The 19360-nt window shown below is 41.5% G+C and overlaps 1 protein-coding gene across 2 annotated transcripts in view; it reads left to right on the plus strand.

Annotated features, from left to right (window-relative positions):
* Positions 1 to 12110, plus strand: part of LRWD1 (leucine rich repeats and WD repeat domain containing 1) — a 41093-nt gene extending 28983 nt beyond the window's left edge. For both annotated transcript variants that reach the window (XM_077294441.1, XM_077294442.1), the window contains exons 14-16: positions 2248 to 2409; positions 3369 to 3487; positions 11542 to 12110. In XM_077294441.1, coding sequence (XP_077150556.1) covers positions 2248 to 2409; positions 3369 to 3487; positions 11542 to 11682 — 422 coding nt within the window. In that variant the 3' untranslated portion in view covers positions 11683 to 12110. The remainder of the gene's footprint in view (positions 1 to 2247; positions 2410 to 3368; positions 3488 to 11541) is intronic.
* The last annotated feature ends 7250 nt before the right edge of the window (positions 12111 to 19360 follow it).

Here is a 19360-nt window from a genome sequence, read left to right on the forward strand (position 1 = left end):
AAGTATTTTGCCTCACTCCTCCCCGTTTGATTCACATCCATACAATTTAAGATTGCAATAGGAGAAATCATAGTGGCTAATCAGGTCATATAATGGGCAGAAATTGTGTTATTCCTGGAAAGACGTTTGACTGCTTATTCTGAAAAGTTACTTGAAAGTATAATTATCCTTAATGAATCAAGGACCTTGGTCAGTAGTTATGCTCTTCTCCAAAAAGGCAGCTTTGGCTATCTTGTCATATGTCCTTGTTGGTTCTGATATGGAGTGCTGTAGAAAATGAGCTGCTGTTTTGTACAGCATGCTTGGCATAACTGTAAAATTTTCACACCCACTGGATATTTGGGAAATATGTAATTGAAGGCTTATTCCTAAAGTGGCAATGTTTTACAAAGCATGATATCTGCATGACTATTGCTAATATACAGTAGGTTCGTTCCTTGTAAGTTTGTCTATTTTCTTCCATCTCCTTCTGCCCCATGTGCATCCCACTACACAGATGAATGGGCAGTTCTAGTCTTATCTGCTGATACTATGTTTCCCAGCTGCACCCTACTTTTTCAGTGCTGCAGGCCCCTTCCTCTGCTCTCTTGTGTGCTTTCTGATAGATCTCAACATGTACAATTGTTTTATTATGAATATGGTGACCATAGGGATGTTTTACTAGCTAGGTGCATCTGTTTGTCATAAATTGTACAGGGTCAGTAAGTACAATGGAGCTGGTATCAGTGAGATCTTCCACATAGTGTGGCTGAGCTGTGCTTGCAACCTGGCTGTCAAATGTTTTTAGTCGGGGTCATTGGGTGCATCTGAGCATGCTCAGACAAAAGCAGTAAATTACAGGAAGACAAATTCCATTGCAAGGACAGGGTAACAAAAGCTTTAGAGAATGGGAGGGGGGTCATTATTTGGTCAGTTGTGGATGCAAATCATCAGTGCAGATTTAAAAATGTATGTTGTATTGGCACACATGAGCAATTTTGTATATACAGAAATCTGAGACCATATTATGATATTTGGAATATATTTTTAAATTGATTTTTATTGGATTTCTAATGAGGTTTAAAATCAAAATTAGTTAAAGGGGTTTTCAATTCTAAGAAAAGTCTGCAATCTCGGACACCTGAATCGTGAGTGTAATGCTCGCACTGTCATGATTACCCTGAATTCCTTGTGTGATTAGCAGTCACTGCATGTATGCAGTCTCATTTGGTATTTCTCTTTTGTTGAGAGAGGCCGGATGAGACAAGTCTGCACGTGACCGCTAGTATGCAAATTGCACAGGCAATTTAGGGGAATCCTTTACAACTATTACCACCAAGTAGAATACTGAATCATATCAAGCAAAATATATCAAATTTATCTTGATCTTTATTAAAAAGACATAAGGAAGACATATACAATATAACAAAAGAAGTTAGGAGTAAACCATACTAACCATATACCATTGTGTATCAAACCACATGGCCCCGTACCCCGACGCGTGTTTCTCATGCAGCTTCATCAGGGGGGATTCATGACTGAGATCCAGCAGACGCATAGTGTATGCAGACTTTTCTCTTTAGACTGGAAAACCCTTTTAATTATCTTTTTTGGATATAATATAAACTCATGGATCGTTTTGCATGAAATCTACAGCTTCACAGCTGTTTATATCACCGTGTTTGTGTTCCAATATGGCACAGAAATTGCATTAACAGAAAACTCAGTCTACCCCAGTGATCACTAAAGCCCGCTACAGTTGGCCTCTCGTCAGACTGAAAAGGCTTCTTACAGAAAAAATGCATTACACTATTTGGTGACCATTGTATATTTGATGTGATCCATAGAGTAGCCTTATGTACATGACTGTATACTTGGTGCCTTTGATGGGAGATCCAGACAGGGTTTTCTCAATCCTTTTTGGGGATAGTTGAGTCCCATGGGGCTAGATCCGATACAATTGTCACTTGTAATTGTCACTGTAATTGTACAGTATTTATTACACTGCTATAAACTGGAAGCCATTACTTTTATTACTCGCTGGTAATTTTTGGTTTCTGATCAAAAATTATCTTCTGTCTTAAACATTAAACTGAAAAAAATGTAAAACAATGCTGTTTAAATGGAGAATTCCTATAAGCTGATTAAGCTAGAAATACCCCATAAAGTCACACATTCATGTATTTTAGTTGTCAATGTAACAGATTCAACACACAAATACATGAATGAGCTGGTAATGTGCTGTAATAACTTTTTTTTTTTTTCCAGTTTCTAAAAGTGCAATGCAAGGATCAATATACATATGGAGCTGGAAGAAATCTTTTCAGAAACCAAAGTCTAAAAGCAGTAGGAAAGCAGAAGCCCACATACTGGCAGAACTGAAGTGGTCTGAGACAGATCTGCCTTACCTTGCCCCAACGACCTCTATAGGTAAGGTGCACATTTACTACAGACTGAGGACCGTTTCATGTGTCCATTTGTTTTAGTTTTTCCGCATATGCAATAAAAAAAACAAACAAATTGATTCTCATTTGACACACTGGCATTTTTCTCGTGTGCAAAAAATAAAAGATAAAACTGTGAACAGTAAACTGATTCACAGATTGTATCTGTGCTGTACGGTTTATTTTGTTTCTGTATTCTCTGCAGACAAATGGGGGTGTATATATATATATATATATATATATATATATATATATATATATATATATATATATTTTTTTTTTTTTTTTTGTGGAGGACTGAGAATCAGTCTGCAAAAACGTAAAAGGACACATGAACAAACTCACACTGATGGGTATGTGTTCCATCTATAAGAATACAGGAGACAATCAGATGTGTGAAAGGAGACAAACAAAAAAAAATTAAACTAATAAATGAAACAATTAAAACAATGATCAAAAACGTATTAACGTGACCTCGGCACATAGCTAAAAAATGATCACATCACTGGGATTTATCAATTTGTGTTTACTGGAGATCCGGCCTCAGGAATCCTGAAAGAAGGGCAGAAGTGGTGGTTTAGTTCTCTGCCCATCGGCAGCAAGCTGTAGTTACCTGCACGGTGAGATGTCCGGAGAGTCGCTGAGCAGGGAAAACTTAGAACGGGATGAAGCGTTACATTAGTGCAGTAATCCCTTTATTCTCAGGATTCTTGGGTGTTCCAGAGGGTAGGATCATCCTAGCCTTTCTCTAGGATGTACCATTACTTTTAAGTTGGAAGACCCTCTTTACCTGCCTTTTTATCTACATGCCTGTTTTTATACAGTACTCTTCATTTATTTAGCCATTAAATTCAGTCATGAATCGAAATGTTTATTAAAAGTGAAACATTCCTGAATGTTTGTATTGATGAATGAGTGATACAACTTATTCTATTCCTTTTACAGATGGACACTGTGTCATGTGTGGTGATGAAGCTGGAAAGATATGGATATATGATCTTCAGTCTTGCAAGGCTGAATTAGAAAAAGGCGTGCCATGCAAGGCATTGAAGGAGCCAACAAAGGTGCGTATGCTGCAGTGCATGCTTCTGCCATGTTGACGTTTATAGTGTACTAGCTCGGCGTTTCCTGGGCATAGTAAATATCTGTGGTTAGTTATAGCACCTCACTTCTCTTATTTTCCCATCACGCCTCTCATTTTCCCCCTCACATCTCTCATTTTCTCCCTCACACCTCTCATTTTCCCCTTCACTCCTCTTATTTTCCCCCTCACTCCTCTCATTCCCCCCTAACACTTGTCATTTCGACCTCACATCTGTCATTTTCCGATCACTCCACTATTTTCCCTCACTCCTCTCATTTTGCACTCACACCTTTTCATTTTCACCTCACACCTCTCATTTTCCCCTCAGTATATACATGTTTGTCATCTCCCTTATATATAGTATACACCTGTATGTCATCTCCTGTATATAGTATATACCTATATGTCATCTCCCCTGTAAATAGTATATACCTGCTGTATGTCATCTCCTCCTGTATATTGTATATACCTATGTGTCATCTCCTCCTGTATATAGTATATACCTGTATGTCATCTCTTCTGTATATAGTATATACCTGTATGTCATCTCTTCTGTATATAGCTGTATGTCATCTCCTCCTATATATAGTAATACCTGTATGTCATCTCCTGTATATAGTATATACCTGTATGTCATCTCCCCTGTATATAGTATATACCTGCTGTATGTCATCTCCTCTATATACCTATGAGTCATCTCCTCTTTTATATAGTATATACCTGTATGTCATCTCCTGTATATAGTATATACGTGTGTCATTTCCTCCTGTACTGTATATAGTATATACCTATATGTCATCTCCTCCTATATAGTATATACCTGTAAGTCCTCTCCTCCTGTATATAGTATATACCTGTGAGTCATCTGCTCCTGTATATAGTATATACCTGTATGTCATCTCCTGCTGTATGTAGTATGTACCTGTATGTCATCTCCTCCTCTATATAGTATATACCTGTGTGTCATCTCTCCTGTATATAGTATATATCTGTGTGTCATCTCCTCCTGCATATAGTATATACCTGTGTGTCATCTCCCCTGTAAATAGTATATACCTGTGTGTCATCTCCTCCTGTATATAGTATATATCTGTATGTCATCTCCTCCTGTATTAGACCTCGTTCACACGTTATTTGGTCAGTATTTTTACCTCAGTATTTGTAAGCTAAATTGGCAGCCTGATAAATCCCCAGCCAACAGTAAGCCCACCCCCTGGCTGTATATATTAGCTCACACATACACATAATAGACAGGTCATGTGACTGACAGCTGCCGTATTTCCTATATGGTACAGTTGTTGCTCTTGTAGTTTGTCTGCTTATTAATCAGATTTTTATTTTTGAAGGATAATACCAGACTTGTGTGTGTTTTAGGGCGAGTTTCATGTGTCACGTTGTGTGTGTTGAGTTGCGTGTGGCGACATGCATGTAGCGACTTTTGTGAGATGAGTTTTGTGTGGCGACATGCGTGTAGCAACTTTTTGTGTGTCGAGTTGCATGTGACAGGTTAGTGTAGCAAGTTGTGTGCAGCAAGTTTTGCGCATGGCGAGTTTTACGTGTGGTGCGTTTTGAGTATGTGCAAGTTTTGTGCGAGGCAACTTTTGCATGTGTTGCAACTTTTGTGCATGTGGCAATTTTTCCGCTTGTGCAAGTTTTGCGTGTGGCGTTTTCCATGAGGTGAGTTTTGCACGTGTGGCGAGTTTTGCGTGAGCATAGTTTTGCATGTGGCAAGTTTTGCGCGTGGCGAGTTTTGTGTGCCGACTTTTGTGTTTTGACTTTGATGTGGCGAGGTTGGTGTATGTGTGGTGAAATGTGTGCTGAGGGTGGTATATGTGTTCGAGCACGTGGTAGTGTGTGGCGAATTTTGTGTGTGTGTTCATATCCCCGTGTGTGGTGAGTATCCCATGTTGGGGCCCCACATTAGCAACTGTACGGTATATACTCTTTGGCGCCATCGCTCTCACTCTTTAAGTCCCCCTTGTTCACATCTGGCAGCTGTCAATTCGCCTCCAACACTTTTCCTTTCACTTTTTCCCCATTATGTAGATAGGGGCAAAATTGTTTGGTGAATTGGAACGCGCGGGGTTAAAATTTCGCCTCACAACATAGCCTATGACGCTCTCGGGGTCCAGACGTGTGACTGACACACACACACACACACACACACACACACACACACACACACACACACACACACACACACACACACACACACACACACACACACACACACTCAGCTTTATATATTAGCTAACAATAACAATGTATGCCTCATATATCTAATGATGACAGGTGGCACTCTGGATGCCCACACACCTCACATTCAGCCTATATTACAGAAAGAAACGCTCCCGCAAAAGGAGGACATGAAACTTAGCTCAGGCTGCATACTCCATATCAGGGATCTGAAAATGAATGTAGACTGCAGACGTGTACATAGACGCTGTCCGATATTTTATTTTTATTTTTTATTTTTTTAACTTTTAAATATTTTTATTGGGGCCTTAGATGCCACACAGGAGAGGCGGACTTTATACACATGATATGGGGATGTCCAGTCATCCTATCTTTTTGGAATGGGGTAACTTCATTGCTGACCTCTCTTGTACATATTCCTATTCCTCTGAATCCATTAGTCTATTTGGGGTACTAGAGGTAGAGACGTGGGGACACAATGTTCAAATTTTCTTAAGAGAGACTTTTCTTTGCAAGGAAACTAATAGCCTTGCGCTGGATGGGCAATACGTATCCATCTCTCAGGGCATGGATTGAGCTGGTAAATTCAATCATACCATACGAGCGTACCTTATACCAGAATAGGGGCTGTTTAGAGAAATTTAATAAAATCTGGGATGTATGGAACTCATTGTACTTTGCTATGTCATCACATGGTTGATGGTCTGGTTCCAATGTGATAGAGCCTAAGGCAAAATATGCTTGGTTCGCGCTGTGCTTCAGTATTATTTTATAGATGAGATGGGGATTGTTTTGGCAGTAAAATAGTTATAAGGTTTTAAGTACTGTAGGCATACTGTAATTTCCTGAACCTATATGATCCAGTCTATGTATTGAAACACATTAATGCAAACTCTTTATATACTCTTACTGTGTTTTTATGACTACTATGATGAGTGTATTTGACCTGGATATATGTAAACTATGTATGTCCATTTGTTTTTGTTGTTGTTTTAATAAACTAATTTTTAAAAAAATATTTTTATTGGGTTTTATCAACATTGATAAGAAAGCAGAACATTCCAGTTATGTTCGATAATAACAAAATAAAAACCTGATTCCACACATCATTTGAGTGGCATCTGAGTTGTACGGATACATTTCTATTAATCTAGGAAACTATTTGATTATGTACATTTTTTTAATGTAGATGTATGAAAATGGGTAGCACATGGACGTAAAAATAAACCTGACACATGGATGAAAAGTAGTTAAAAATCATCCACGTTTTCTAGATGAAACACGGACAATTTTTCATACTCTGGTCTGCGGGCGCCCTCAGTGCAAGTTTACTGAAGGGAATATATTGCAGGTTTTTGCTCTGAAATCAGCATGATATAGAGACAAAGCCCCCCCCCCCGATTCCAGCAATGTCACCTACTTGGCTACTTGTTGCTGAAAATCCGTGTTTTATCGGCAGGAGATTATCACTAGAGGACTAGTTGTCTCGTGCAGTGTAGTCCGCCCTGCTGTATGTCACCCGCCCCATCACTGATTGGCAGCTTTCTGTTGATGCACAGTGTACACAGAGAGCTGCCAATCACTGAGGGCAGGGTTATACAGAACTCAGCATTCGGAGTACTGCTAGATGTGCAGCAGAAAAAACAGGGATTTTATCAAAACTGCACTAAGCAGCCCAGTAAGTGATCTATTGCCGGAATCATGGTCTCTGCCCTTACTTTATGCTGCTCTAAGACAACATAGCAAAAACTGGGTGGCAGATTACCTTTTACTAAAAGTAGCCACTAATCTGTAAAAATGTTTCCATAGCCATTAAATCCACTGTGGAATTAAAACACAAATGTAATTGGTAGTGATGAGCGAACGTGCTCTGATAAGGTGTTATCTGAGTGTCTTGGGCGCGTTCGGATAGTATGAGTCCCTGCAGCTGCATGTTTTATGTCGCACCAACACATGCGGGGATTCCCAAACAAACAGGCAATCCCCACATGTGGTCAGGCTGTGTAGCAGCTCCAAACTCGAATATAGTATCCGAACGCACCCAAGACACTCAGCTGACACCCGAGCATGCCCGGATACACGTTATCCCAGCACATTCCCTCATCATTAGTAATTGGTCATTACAGCTGGTACTATGTTTTCCTACAAGGTTTTACTGCAGGATGCCTGAACAATGCAGTCACCTGTCATAAAGCAAACAAGCTGAAAATCAAAGTAAATATCATTATCCTTCTCATTGTGTGTTTTGAAGCATAGGAACGAATTTGGTTCTTTCATCTATTCTGTCTGCACTTCTGCAATGAAGTAAGATTGAGATTTGCAGAGCACAGTAAGGGTTCTGACTGCCCGCCGACATATATTCCCTTGGATCGGTGCCTATTGCTTCTTGTTACATCAATGCTCGCTGAACATATGCCATTGTGGGCACAGTACCATGAGCCCGGCCCTCTTTCGTTAACTATGAAGTAACCTTTAGTATGCTGTGTTTTTATAGTTTGTGGAGTAAAATCCTGAAGGCATAAATTTGTAGCAATCTGCTGTAGGCGTTAATATAATGGAAGCCATAGTGACTGCTTGATCAGTCAGTCATTTTTATAAGTACTTCTACTCTTAAGATATGGTACACGCATGGGGCATAACCAGAGATGAGCAAATTTGATCGGGTCAGGACTTATTCGGCAAGCTTTAACACTTCCGAATAAGCTGCAGAAGGAACCCGGCTTCCTGGATCGGGCCGACCGATCAGCTGTTCGGCTCCGCAGCTACATGTGTCTCTGCTGTGTGACTGTCAAAATACATGCATGGAGAGCCTGTTTGTGACTGTCACACAGCAGCGACACATGCAACTGCAGAGCCGAACAGCTGATTAGCCGGCGCGATCCATGTGTCCGAGTTCCCTCTGCAGCTTATTTGGTAAACGCGATCGCTTGCCGAATAAGCCCTGACCCGATCAAATTCGCTCAACTCTAATCATAACTATCATGGTCTTAGGGTGCGACCATGACTGGTCCCATGTCAGGAAAAAAAAAAAAGCAGCAGAAAGGGGTACATTACAATAGGAAGATGATTATAGGAAGGGGCCTGGGAAGAGGACATTATTACATCGTGGGGGGGGGGGGGCGAAAATATATATATAAATATTTTTCTGTATTTACATGACTATGAAAATAGTACATTCACACTGAAGGCATCAAAACTATGAATTAACACGTGGAATTATATACTTAACAAAAAAGTGTGAAACAACTGATAATATATGTCTTATATTCTAGGTTCTTCAAAGTAGCCACTTTTTGCTTTGATGACTGCTTTGCACACTCTTGGCATTCTCTTGATGAGCTTCAAGAGGTAGTCACTGGGAATGGTCTTCCAACAATCTTGGAGTTCCCAGAGATGCTTAGCATTTGTTGGCCCTTTTGCCTTTACATTGCGGTCCAGCTCACCCCAAACCATCTTGATTGGGTTCAGGTCTGGTGACTGTGGAGGCCAGGTCATCTGGCATAGCACCCCATCACTCTCTTTCTTGGTCAAATAGCCCTTAAACAGCCTGGAGGTGTGTTTGGGGTCATTGTCCTGTTGAAAAATAAATGATGGTCCAACTTAACGCAAATCGGATGGAATAGCATGCCGCTGCAATACGCTGTGGTAGCCATGCTGGTTCAGTATGCCTTCAATTTTGAATAAATCCCCAACAGTGTCACCAGCAAAGCACCCCCACACCATCACACCTCCTCCTCCATGCTTCACGGTGGGACCCAGGCATGTAGAGTCCATCCGTTCACCTTTTCTATGTCGCACAAAGACACGGTGGTTGGAACCAAATATCTCAAATTTGGACTCATCAGACCAAAGCACAGATTTCCACTGGTCTAATGTCCCTTGTGTTTTTTAGCCCAAACAAGTCTCTTCTGCTTGTTGCCTGTCCTTAGCAGTGGTTTCCTAGCAGCTATTTTACCATGAAGGCCTGCTGCACAAAGTCTCCTCTTAACAGTTGTTGTAGAGATGTGTCTGCTGCTAGAACTCTGTGTGGCATTGACCTGGTCTCTAATCTGAGCTACTGTTATCCTGCAATTTCTGAGGCTGGTGACTCGGATAAACTTATCCTTAAAAGCAGAGGTGACTCTTGGTCTTCCTTTCCTGGGATGGTCCTCATGTGAGCCAGTTTCTTTTTAGCTCTTGATGGTTTTTGCCACTGCACTTTGGACTGACTGACCTTCATTTCTTAAAGTAATGATGGCCACTCGTTTTTCTTTACTTAGCTGCTTTTTTCTTGCCATAATACAAATTCTAACAGTCTATTCAGTAGGACTATCAGCTGTGTATCTACCAGACATCTGCACAACACAACTGATGGTCCCAACCCCATTTCTAAGGCAAGAAATCCCTTTTATTAAACCTGACAGGACACACCTGTAAAGTGAAAACCGCTCCCGTTGACTACCTCTTGAAGCTCATCAAGAGAATGCTAAGAGTGTGCAAAGCAGCCATCAAAGCAAAAGGTGGCTACTTTGAAGAACCTAGAATATAAGACATATTTTCAGTTGTTTTACACTTTTTTGTTAAGTATATAATTCCACATGTGTTAATTCATAGTCTTGATGCCTTCAGTGTGAATGTACAATTTTCATAGTCATGAAAATACAGAAAAATCTTTAAATGAGAAGGTGTGTCCAAACTTTTGGTCTGTACTGTGTGTATGTATATGTATCTATCTATCTATCTATCTATCTATCTATCTATCTATCTATCTATCTATCTATCTATCTATCTATCTATATATATATATATATATATATATATATATATACACACACACACACAGTACAGACCAAAAGTTTGGACACACCTTCTCATTTAAAGATTTTTCTGTATTTTCATGACTATGAAAATTTTAAATTCACACTGAAGGCATCAAAACTATGAATTAACACATGTGGAATTATATACTTAACAAAAAAAGTGTGAAACAACTTTAATTATCTTATATTCTAGGTTCTTCAAAGTAGCCACCATTTGCTTTGATGATTACTTAGCACACTCTTGGCATTCTCTTGATGAGCGTCAAGAGGTAGTCACCGGGAATGGTTTTCACTTTACAGGTGTGCCCTGTCAGGTTTAATAAGTGGGATTTCTTGCTATCTTGCGCTATATATATATATATATATATATATATATATATATATATATATATATATATATATATATATATATATATATATTTTGAAAAAAAGAGGAACAGCACTACACTGATACTTATCTTCGGGTGCAAGGCCCCAGGCAACCAGTCCAATTGATTGCACCAGATTCACAGAGATTCAAAAAAGAGGCAGCACTCCATAGTAAGGTGAAAACATGTGGTTGGTTTAATCGACCCACATAGCCGGGCGACGTTTCAGCTCAAACTGAGCCTTTCTCAAGCCTTGAGGCTATGGAGTGCTGCCTCTTTTTTGAATCAATCTCTCTCTCTATCTATCTATCTATCTATCTATCTATCTATATATATATATATATATATATATATATATATGTATATATATATATATATATATATATATATATATATATATATATATATATATATATATATATATATATAATTTTCTCTCTAGAATGCTGTAAGGTCTCATGCATCTATCCACGCAGGTGGTAGCCCAGGTCAAATTTTTGCACCAGAGGCCATTGAACTGCAGTTATGGCCCTGGGTACACGGTCACAGTAATATAAGAATGCAGTAAGGTGCCATCGCGTCTGTACTAGACATACAGTTGTAAGATACAATTTAACAATCATTGGTAATGTATCTTACCATTATACAATATTTTCTTTCTATCCTGACAGATTATAGACTGGCCATACCCTGTTGCAAGAAAAGAGAAGGTGGGAGAAAGTGTGATTAACACCGTGCTTGTGGACCCCGGCATGGAATACTTAGTGGCTTTAACAGACAAAAATATTATTGCTATATGGAAAATACTGTGATTTGAAAACAAAAACTTATATAATTGTACAAGGAATTTCACAGTAAAAAGACTTAATTTTACTGTTTTGATTTTTTTTTTACGGATTTTTTTTCTTTTTTACATATATTTTTTTATATTTTATATATTGTATTGCAGTTAACAATTTTCACACCGGAAATGATTTGTACATGTTAGATGTTTGTATATGTGTGATAATCCTTTAAGAACATTTTTAAAAATCTTGGTTAATTTTTTTTTATCATTGTAAACAGTTGCAGAAAATGTGAGGGTTGTTATTCTGGTAACCTTGTTTTCATTTTGTTCACTGCATGCCAAGAACAGAAAGGAAGATGCTAAATGTGTTTTACCTTTTATGGAATTAATTACAAAGATCAATGTGTTGTACCAAGACACCACAGGAAACATTAAAGGTTCACATTTACCATGGTTACTCATAATGGAGTTAATTTTCTTTCCTTATTTTTTCACGCTGGCCCTTAGGGTGATTATATTTGGCCCATGAAGGCAGGGGGACTGTGTTGGTCCATTATACTGTATGGAGCACTATGTGGGGCCCATTATACTGTGTGAAAGTCTGTGTGGGGATCATAGTTGGAACATCATTCTGTGATGGTGTGAGCAGGTGCCAGGATGCAGTAACGGATAGGAGGCAGACCAAGAGTGAACAGGTTTATTAACAGGGGTATACGCCACGCAGGGAGGTAATGGGTTAGGCAGGGGGTATGGGGGGTTGATATTAGCACGATATGAAAGCGGGGTGAGGTAACAGCTAAAGCAACTGTTCATGAAAATAGTTAACTTATCAGTCCGCCGCCTTCCTGGCTGCAGAGCCTTAAGTTCCAACGGTGGCGCATACGCAACTGGCGCATGATGACTCCGGTTTCGTCCTGTAGAAGCTGGGGGTCTGGTTCCTGGCGATGGCGGTGAGTCCTGGATCCACGGTTCGTCGTACGGGGTGCAGCACAGTCTGTAACACCGCCGGAGCGTGACTCAGCTCGGCAGTAGTATGCGGGTGAGGAATGACATAGTTGTGGTTGTCACCCGGTCTGTCTTAGCCACCACGACTTCAGTAACCGCCTTCCTGGAGCATCTGTAACTTTCGGTCACGGGGGACAACAGGTACACGGCAGATGTCTGTCCACAGTCAGTGTACCTGGACACAGGGAATCTACAGCACGAGCCTGCGCTAACACGATTCTCAGAGGACGGAGCACCAACCTTCCTCTGCTGCTCTGTCTTCCCGCCAAGTCTGCCCCCTCTTTACCCACTCACAGGGCCTTTTATCATCGTCACGCCCCCTGCTGTCAAGTGCAAAGGTCGGTCAGGGTTGGAAAGCAATCCACCCGGCAACAATGGCAACAGCCCGACTGTTCCGGAACCGGTGCAAGAGGGGTTCCCCCAGTCTGGTCTATCTCTTATGTATAATGGGTCACCATACTTTACTGGGTGGGTACAGTAGGGTCATCATACCATGCGTGTGGAGGTATCATACTGTGTTTGGGGGGCACTTTTGGCATCATACTTTATCTGTATTTATTAAATATTTTTTTATCCTTTATTACATATTTAAATTAGGCCATTAAGCCATGTGCTTTTTACTATATGCTTATTATATTCTAAAATCTATTAATTAAAAGGTACTTTCCACATGTTTCCATTTGAGAAGGTTCATCATTAGTTTTCATAAGGAAAAACTTCCTCAATTGTAGACATCTTTTTAATAAATGTCAAGGTTGGTCCCGGACTTTGTTTTTAATTTTGGTCCTCTGTGTATTTGTTTGACATCCCTGATCTATGATATGAAGACCAGTCTGGATACCCTACATATGCTGCATACCAGGGAAACCAGGCATCCTGTTCGGACCTTTTAGGTCGATATGCTATGATACAAGCTACACACAAGGTGAGCATTTTGAACCTACATATTTGAGGTGAACGAAATTATTTACACTTAGATCTGCGCCCCGATCTCTTGTTTCCCTCCACTCTCCCTAGAACCCTGTAGCCTTGGGGTCCTGTATACTCCTGATCTATGATATAGTATGTTGTGAGTTTGTTCACCAAGACCAAGTTCCCAGGATGAGTATTTTGTGCGTTTTCCGATGTTGCAGATTTTCTGCACCAATTAACTACATTGTTACTTGCATTTTTTCATTGCTTTTTTGTGTTTAATTTGTTTTTTATTGCATTTTTTTTTCTGATAGCTGCTTTGTTTTGGAAATTTCCCATTACCTAGATTTGTGTTACTTTATTGATAGAACCTGTGTGGATTGCTTGTGCTTTTAGTTAATTTCTGCTGTAGAAAATTGCATATGCGTTTATTTTTTTTCTACCTGCAGATTTTCCTCATCTCATTCAAGTCTATAAAAATCATATTTACTGCAAGAAAAAAAAAGACATCTGATTTTAAAAAATGGACCGCAGATCAATTCACACTGCATTAAAAAATGTGGTCATGAGAAGTCTATAAATCCCACTCTTTGCTGAAAAAATATGCAGTGTAAAAAATGCAGTGAATACCCTTTGTGGGAACTTGGCATAAGAAACAGAGAAATTCTGCATCCAGGACTCTAGGCCCTAGAGTGAAAGGCATTGAGCTTTTTCTAGCTTGTCAGACACATTTCAATATTATTAATGTCTTGCTTTTCCCAATGGCTGAGATGATAGCCCAATTAGTAGCCGTACGGGTGATGGTAATATAGGTAGGGCAAGAGCGTTTGTATTTATGGTGGATTCTATAGACAGAATAATTGTTTGCCAAGACCACCTAAACCCAATGGTTTGTGGTTTTCCTCATGCCAGGGTTTGGCATGTGATGGTAAAGATTGATAAATTCCTGCGTGGGGCTGGTGGTGACCCAGCTGTTGTGGTCCATGTTTGGACCAATGACAGAATAGGAGGATCCAGTAAAATAAATTACAAGGTTGAAGGGACGGACCTGTGCTATGCGCTATTCGCGTGTACTGAGCAAGGTCGAGCATGTCTAGTCGGAATGTGGACAGAAGCATGCACGTCACATTAACGTCTGCTCTCGGTACCAATACCGGAAAATCCTGACAGTGGGGTTTTTTTTTTTTCATTATTTGCCATTCAAAAATTAAAATGCTAGTGTTAAAGAAAAAAAATGCTGGTGAAATGCTGAAAAAAAATCTTTGGTATTTAATAACTGAAAAAGGCTCAGGAAACCGCAAGGAGATAACGTTACAGAATCACCTGAAAAAATATGCTGCTGTTTCCTGAAGCACCGTACTCTTGAAAAACTTGGTGTGTGATTAGTACAACATTTTTGTACTAATTGTTGATTGAGTCTCTGAAATGAGGAGGGGAAATATTTGCTCTTTGAAGGTAAACTGATTGGTTAATGCATTATGCTCGTGCCCCCTTCCCTTTTAACCTCTTTCATCCCTCAATTGAACTTGATGGGTGGGGGTGTAATAAATATGTGAGTGTATTATACAAACTATACAATGTACTTTTTTTTTTTACTTTCTTTTGTTAGGCTGATTAAAGTTATAGTAATTCTATGTGTTAGGATTCCGTTCTTGTGGCTGTACTTCTGTAAATTCACTTCTGTAAGAGTATGGAAAAAGAGCCAAACGCTCCATGCTTCTATGGATGTCATAAATTTCTATGTTGGGAATATGCGTTAAATACGATACAAATATATTTTACTGTTCATGTTACAGCCCTTAGACCGCTTCATAGTTCTACTGACACAAAGTTACATGCAAAATAAAGTGATAAAAATTCAATTCCGTAGAATAGAAGAGGTGCAAACTTTTTATTTTTTTTTGTAAGAACGTGGACATCGGCCTGAAACTAATCTTAAAACTGCCATACGCATTGTTCGGCTGCCCACCATCGTGGCCAGCAATCCCTTACACAGGAGCGTTTGTTCAGCCGAATGGTCCTGTGTTGACTGTAATAGAGCTGTTACAGACCTGCCCGGTGGTGGCTTATGTTTGGGAGACTGTATGATCATCTGTCCAAAATTCATACCTGCTGGATTGATATTGTCCCCACCTCCCATACTCATTAGACTCAAACCCATCGATATATGTCGGTTTGGCTGACAGTTCATTGTAAGGCTATGTGCTCACGTTGCAGAATTATTATTATTTTTATAGCGCCAATTATTCCATGGCGCTTTACATGTGAGGAGGGGTATACATAATAAATACAAGTACAATAATCTTAAACAATACAAGTCATGACTGTTACAGTAGGAGAGAGGACCCTGCCCGTGAGGGCTCATAATCTACAAGGGATGGGTGAGGGTAGAGCTGGTTGTGCAGCGGTTTGGTCGATCGGTGGTTACTGCAGGTTGTAGGCTTGTCGGAAGAGGTGGGTCTTCAGGTTCTTTTTGAAGGTTTCGATGGTAGGCGAGAGTCTGATATGTTGTGGTAGAGTTCCAGAGTACGGGTGATGCGCGAGAGAAATCTTGTATGTGATTGTGAGAAGAGGAGATAAGAGGGGAGTAGAGAAGGAGCTCTTGTGAGGATCGCAGGTTGCGTGTAGGTAAGTACCGGGAGACGAGGTCACAGATGTATGGAGGAGACAGGTTGTGGATGGTTTTGTATGCCATGGTTAGGGTTTTGAACTGGAGTCTCTGGGTAATGGGGAGCCAGTGCAGGGATTGACAGAGGGGAGAGGCTGGGGAATAGCAGAGGGACAGGTGGATTAGTCGGGCAGCAGAGTTTAGAACAGATTGGAGGGGTGCAAGAGTGTTCAAGGGGAGGCCACAAAGCAGGAGGTTGCCGTAGTCAAGGCGGGACATGATGAGGGCATGGACTAGGGTTTTTGCAGATTCTAGGTTTAGGAATGTACGGATCCGTGAAATATTTTTGAGTTGAAGTTGGCAGGAAGCGGAAAGGGCTTGGATATGTGGTTTGAAGGAGAGATCAGTGTCAAGGATTACCCCGAGGCAGCTAGCTTGTGGGACTGGGGAAGAGTGGGCAGCTGTTTACTGTAATGGATAGGTTCGTGGGGGGGGGGTTGCGTGAGATGGGGAAAGAGGATGAAGTCTGCTAAGTTTTAGAAATCCAGCGGAGAAGGATGAAATATAGGACAGACATTGAGGTATTCTGGTTAGTTAGGTGGTGATATCTGGTATCTGGTCCAGAGATGTAGATCTGTGTGTCATCAGCATAGAGGTGATACTGAAAGCCGTGAGGTTCTTTGAGCTGTCCCAGGCCAAAGGTGTAAGTGGAGAAGAGCAGTGGCCCTAGGACTGAACCTTGCGGGACTCTGACAGATAGGGGGTGAGGTGAGGAGGTGGTGTGTGAGTGGGAGACGCTGAATGTCCGGTCTGTTAGGTATGACAAGATCCAGGATAGGGCCAAGTCTGTGATGCCAAGGGATGAGAGGGTCTGTAGTAATAGGGAATGGTCCACTGTGTCAAAGGCAGAGGACAGGTCCAGGAGGAGGAGGACAGAGTAGTGTCGCTTGCTCTTGGCGGTTAATAGGTCATTGGTCACCTTAGGGCAGTTTTAGTGGAGTGGTGTGACCGGAAGCCAGATTGTAAGCGGTCGAAGGAGTAAGAAGAGAGATGGGAGGACAGTTCAAGATGGACGTGCTGTTCCCGTAGTTTTGAGGCATAGGGGAGAAGTGACGTAGGGCGATAGCTAGATACAGAGGATGGGTCAAGAGAGGGCTTTTTGAGGATAGGTGTGATTGAGGCATGTTTAAAGCTTGAGGGGAAAACACCAGTTGTTAGTGATAGGTTGAAGAGATGGGTTAGGGTTGGGATTAAGACTGGCGAGGTTTGGGATGAAGTGGGATGGGATCTGGTCAAGTGCACGGGTGGTGAGATGCGATCTTGAGAGTAGAGTGGAGAGTCTGTCTTCTGTAATGATGGAGAAGTTGGTTTTGGAGGTGGAGGGCTGGGCAGTTGGGAGGAAGGGCTCTGAGGGTTGTCGACCAAACTGTCTCTGATGTTATCAATCTTCTGCTTGAAAAATGAGGCAAAGTCTTCAGCTGAGATGAGTGGGGAGGGAGGAGGTGCTGGGGGACGGAGGAGAGAATTGAAGGTGTTGAATAACTGTTTAGGGTTGTGAGACAGGGAGGAGGATGTGAGAGATGAGAAGTAGGTTTGTTTAGCTGTGGCGAGTGTGGCCTTGAAAGTAGTGAGGGACTGTTTGAATGCGATGAAGTGCTCGTTGGAGTGGGATCTTTTCCATTTCTGCTCAGCGGCCCTGGAAGCTCGCCTCAGTTCTTTGGTCAGGCTGGTGTGCCAGGGCTGTCTGTTGATTTTGCGAGCTTTGGTATGTGTGAGAGGGGCGACAGATTCCAAAGTTACAGCTATTGTGGTTTTATATAGAGCGGCATCCGCATTGTGTAGGGAACTTATTTCTTTAAGAGGGAGAAGGGATTCAGAGAGAGTGTAGATCGAGGTGTTTAAGATTTCTGTAAGGGTGTGAAAGTTTGTGGGTTGGGGATTGGATAGAAGGAGTGGAGAGGGAAGAGAATGTGAGTAGATTGTGGTCAGGGCCGTATTTAGAGTTTATGCTGCCCTAGGCACTTTTAGTGCTGCCTCCACCATTGGTGAGCATGACACTATCGGCAGTGACTTTTGGCCAAAATCGCTGATGTGAAAGTAGCCTTTTGCAGCAGATCCGGCAGTTTTTCCGCATCTGCCGCGTAACATCACTTATGGCAATACTACGTTTGGCCTCATTCATTCCCTATGGGATTTGCGGACATTTGCGGCACTTGCTGTGATCCCGCAAATGCGGTACCATACCTCCCAACTTGTAAAGGAGGTGTAAGAGGAATAAAGTTTGTGGCGCGCCACGCGGCAAATTTTAGGCCACACCTCTAACCACACCCATTTCACAACTAGTCACACCCATATCCACGTCCCAACCACACTTAGCACTTCTGATCACACTGTTAGACAATAGACATAGACAATAATTATAAACAAAAAATTGGCCACACATGATGCTCCATACTGTATAATGGCCACACAGTGATCCATACTGTATAGTGGCCACACATGATGCTTCATACTGTATAATGGCCACACATGATGCTTCATACTGTATAATGGCCACACATGATGCTCAATACTGTAGAATGGCCCCACATGATGCTCAATACTATATAATGGCCACACATGATGCTCCATACTGTATAATGGCCACACATGATGCTCCATACTGTATAATGGCCACACATGATGCTCCATACTGTAGAATGGCCCCACATGATGCTCAATACTATATAATGGCCACACATGATGCTCCATACTGTATAATGGCCACACATGATGCTCCATACTGTATAATGGCCACACATGATGCTCCATACTGTAGAATGGCCCCACATGATGCTCATGATGCCCTGTATGCATGGCTCATCGGCTCCCCTCTCCCATCTTGCATGGCTCATCTCTCCCCCACCCCACTCTCTGTATGCACAGCTTATCGGCTCCCCGCTACCATCTTGCATGGCTCATCTCTCTCCCCCCCCCTGTATGCATGGCTCATCGGCTCCCCGCTCCCATCTTGCATGGCTCATCTCCCCCCCTCCCCGTATGCATGGCTCATCGGTTCCCCGCTCCCATCTTGCATGGCTCATCTCTCTCCCCCCCTGTATGCATGGCTCATCGGCTTCCCGCTCCCGTCTTGCAATGCTCATCCCCCCCTCCCTGTAGGCATGGCTCATCGGCTCCC

The sequence above is a fragment of the Ranitomeya variabilis genome, chromosome 3 (assembly GCF_051348905.1).
Source record: "Ranitomeya variabilis isolate aRanVar5 chromosome 3, aRanVar5.hap1, whole genome shotgun sequence".
Classification (NCBI taxonomy): domain Eukaryota; kingdom Metazoa; phylum Chordata; class Amphibia; order Anura; family Dendrobatidae; genus Ranitomeya; species Ranitomeya variabilis.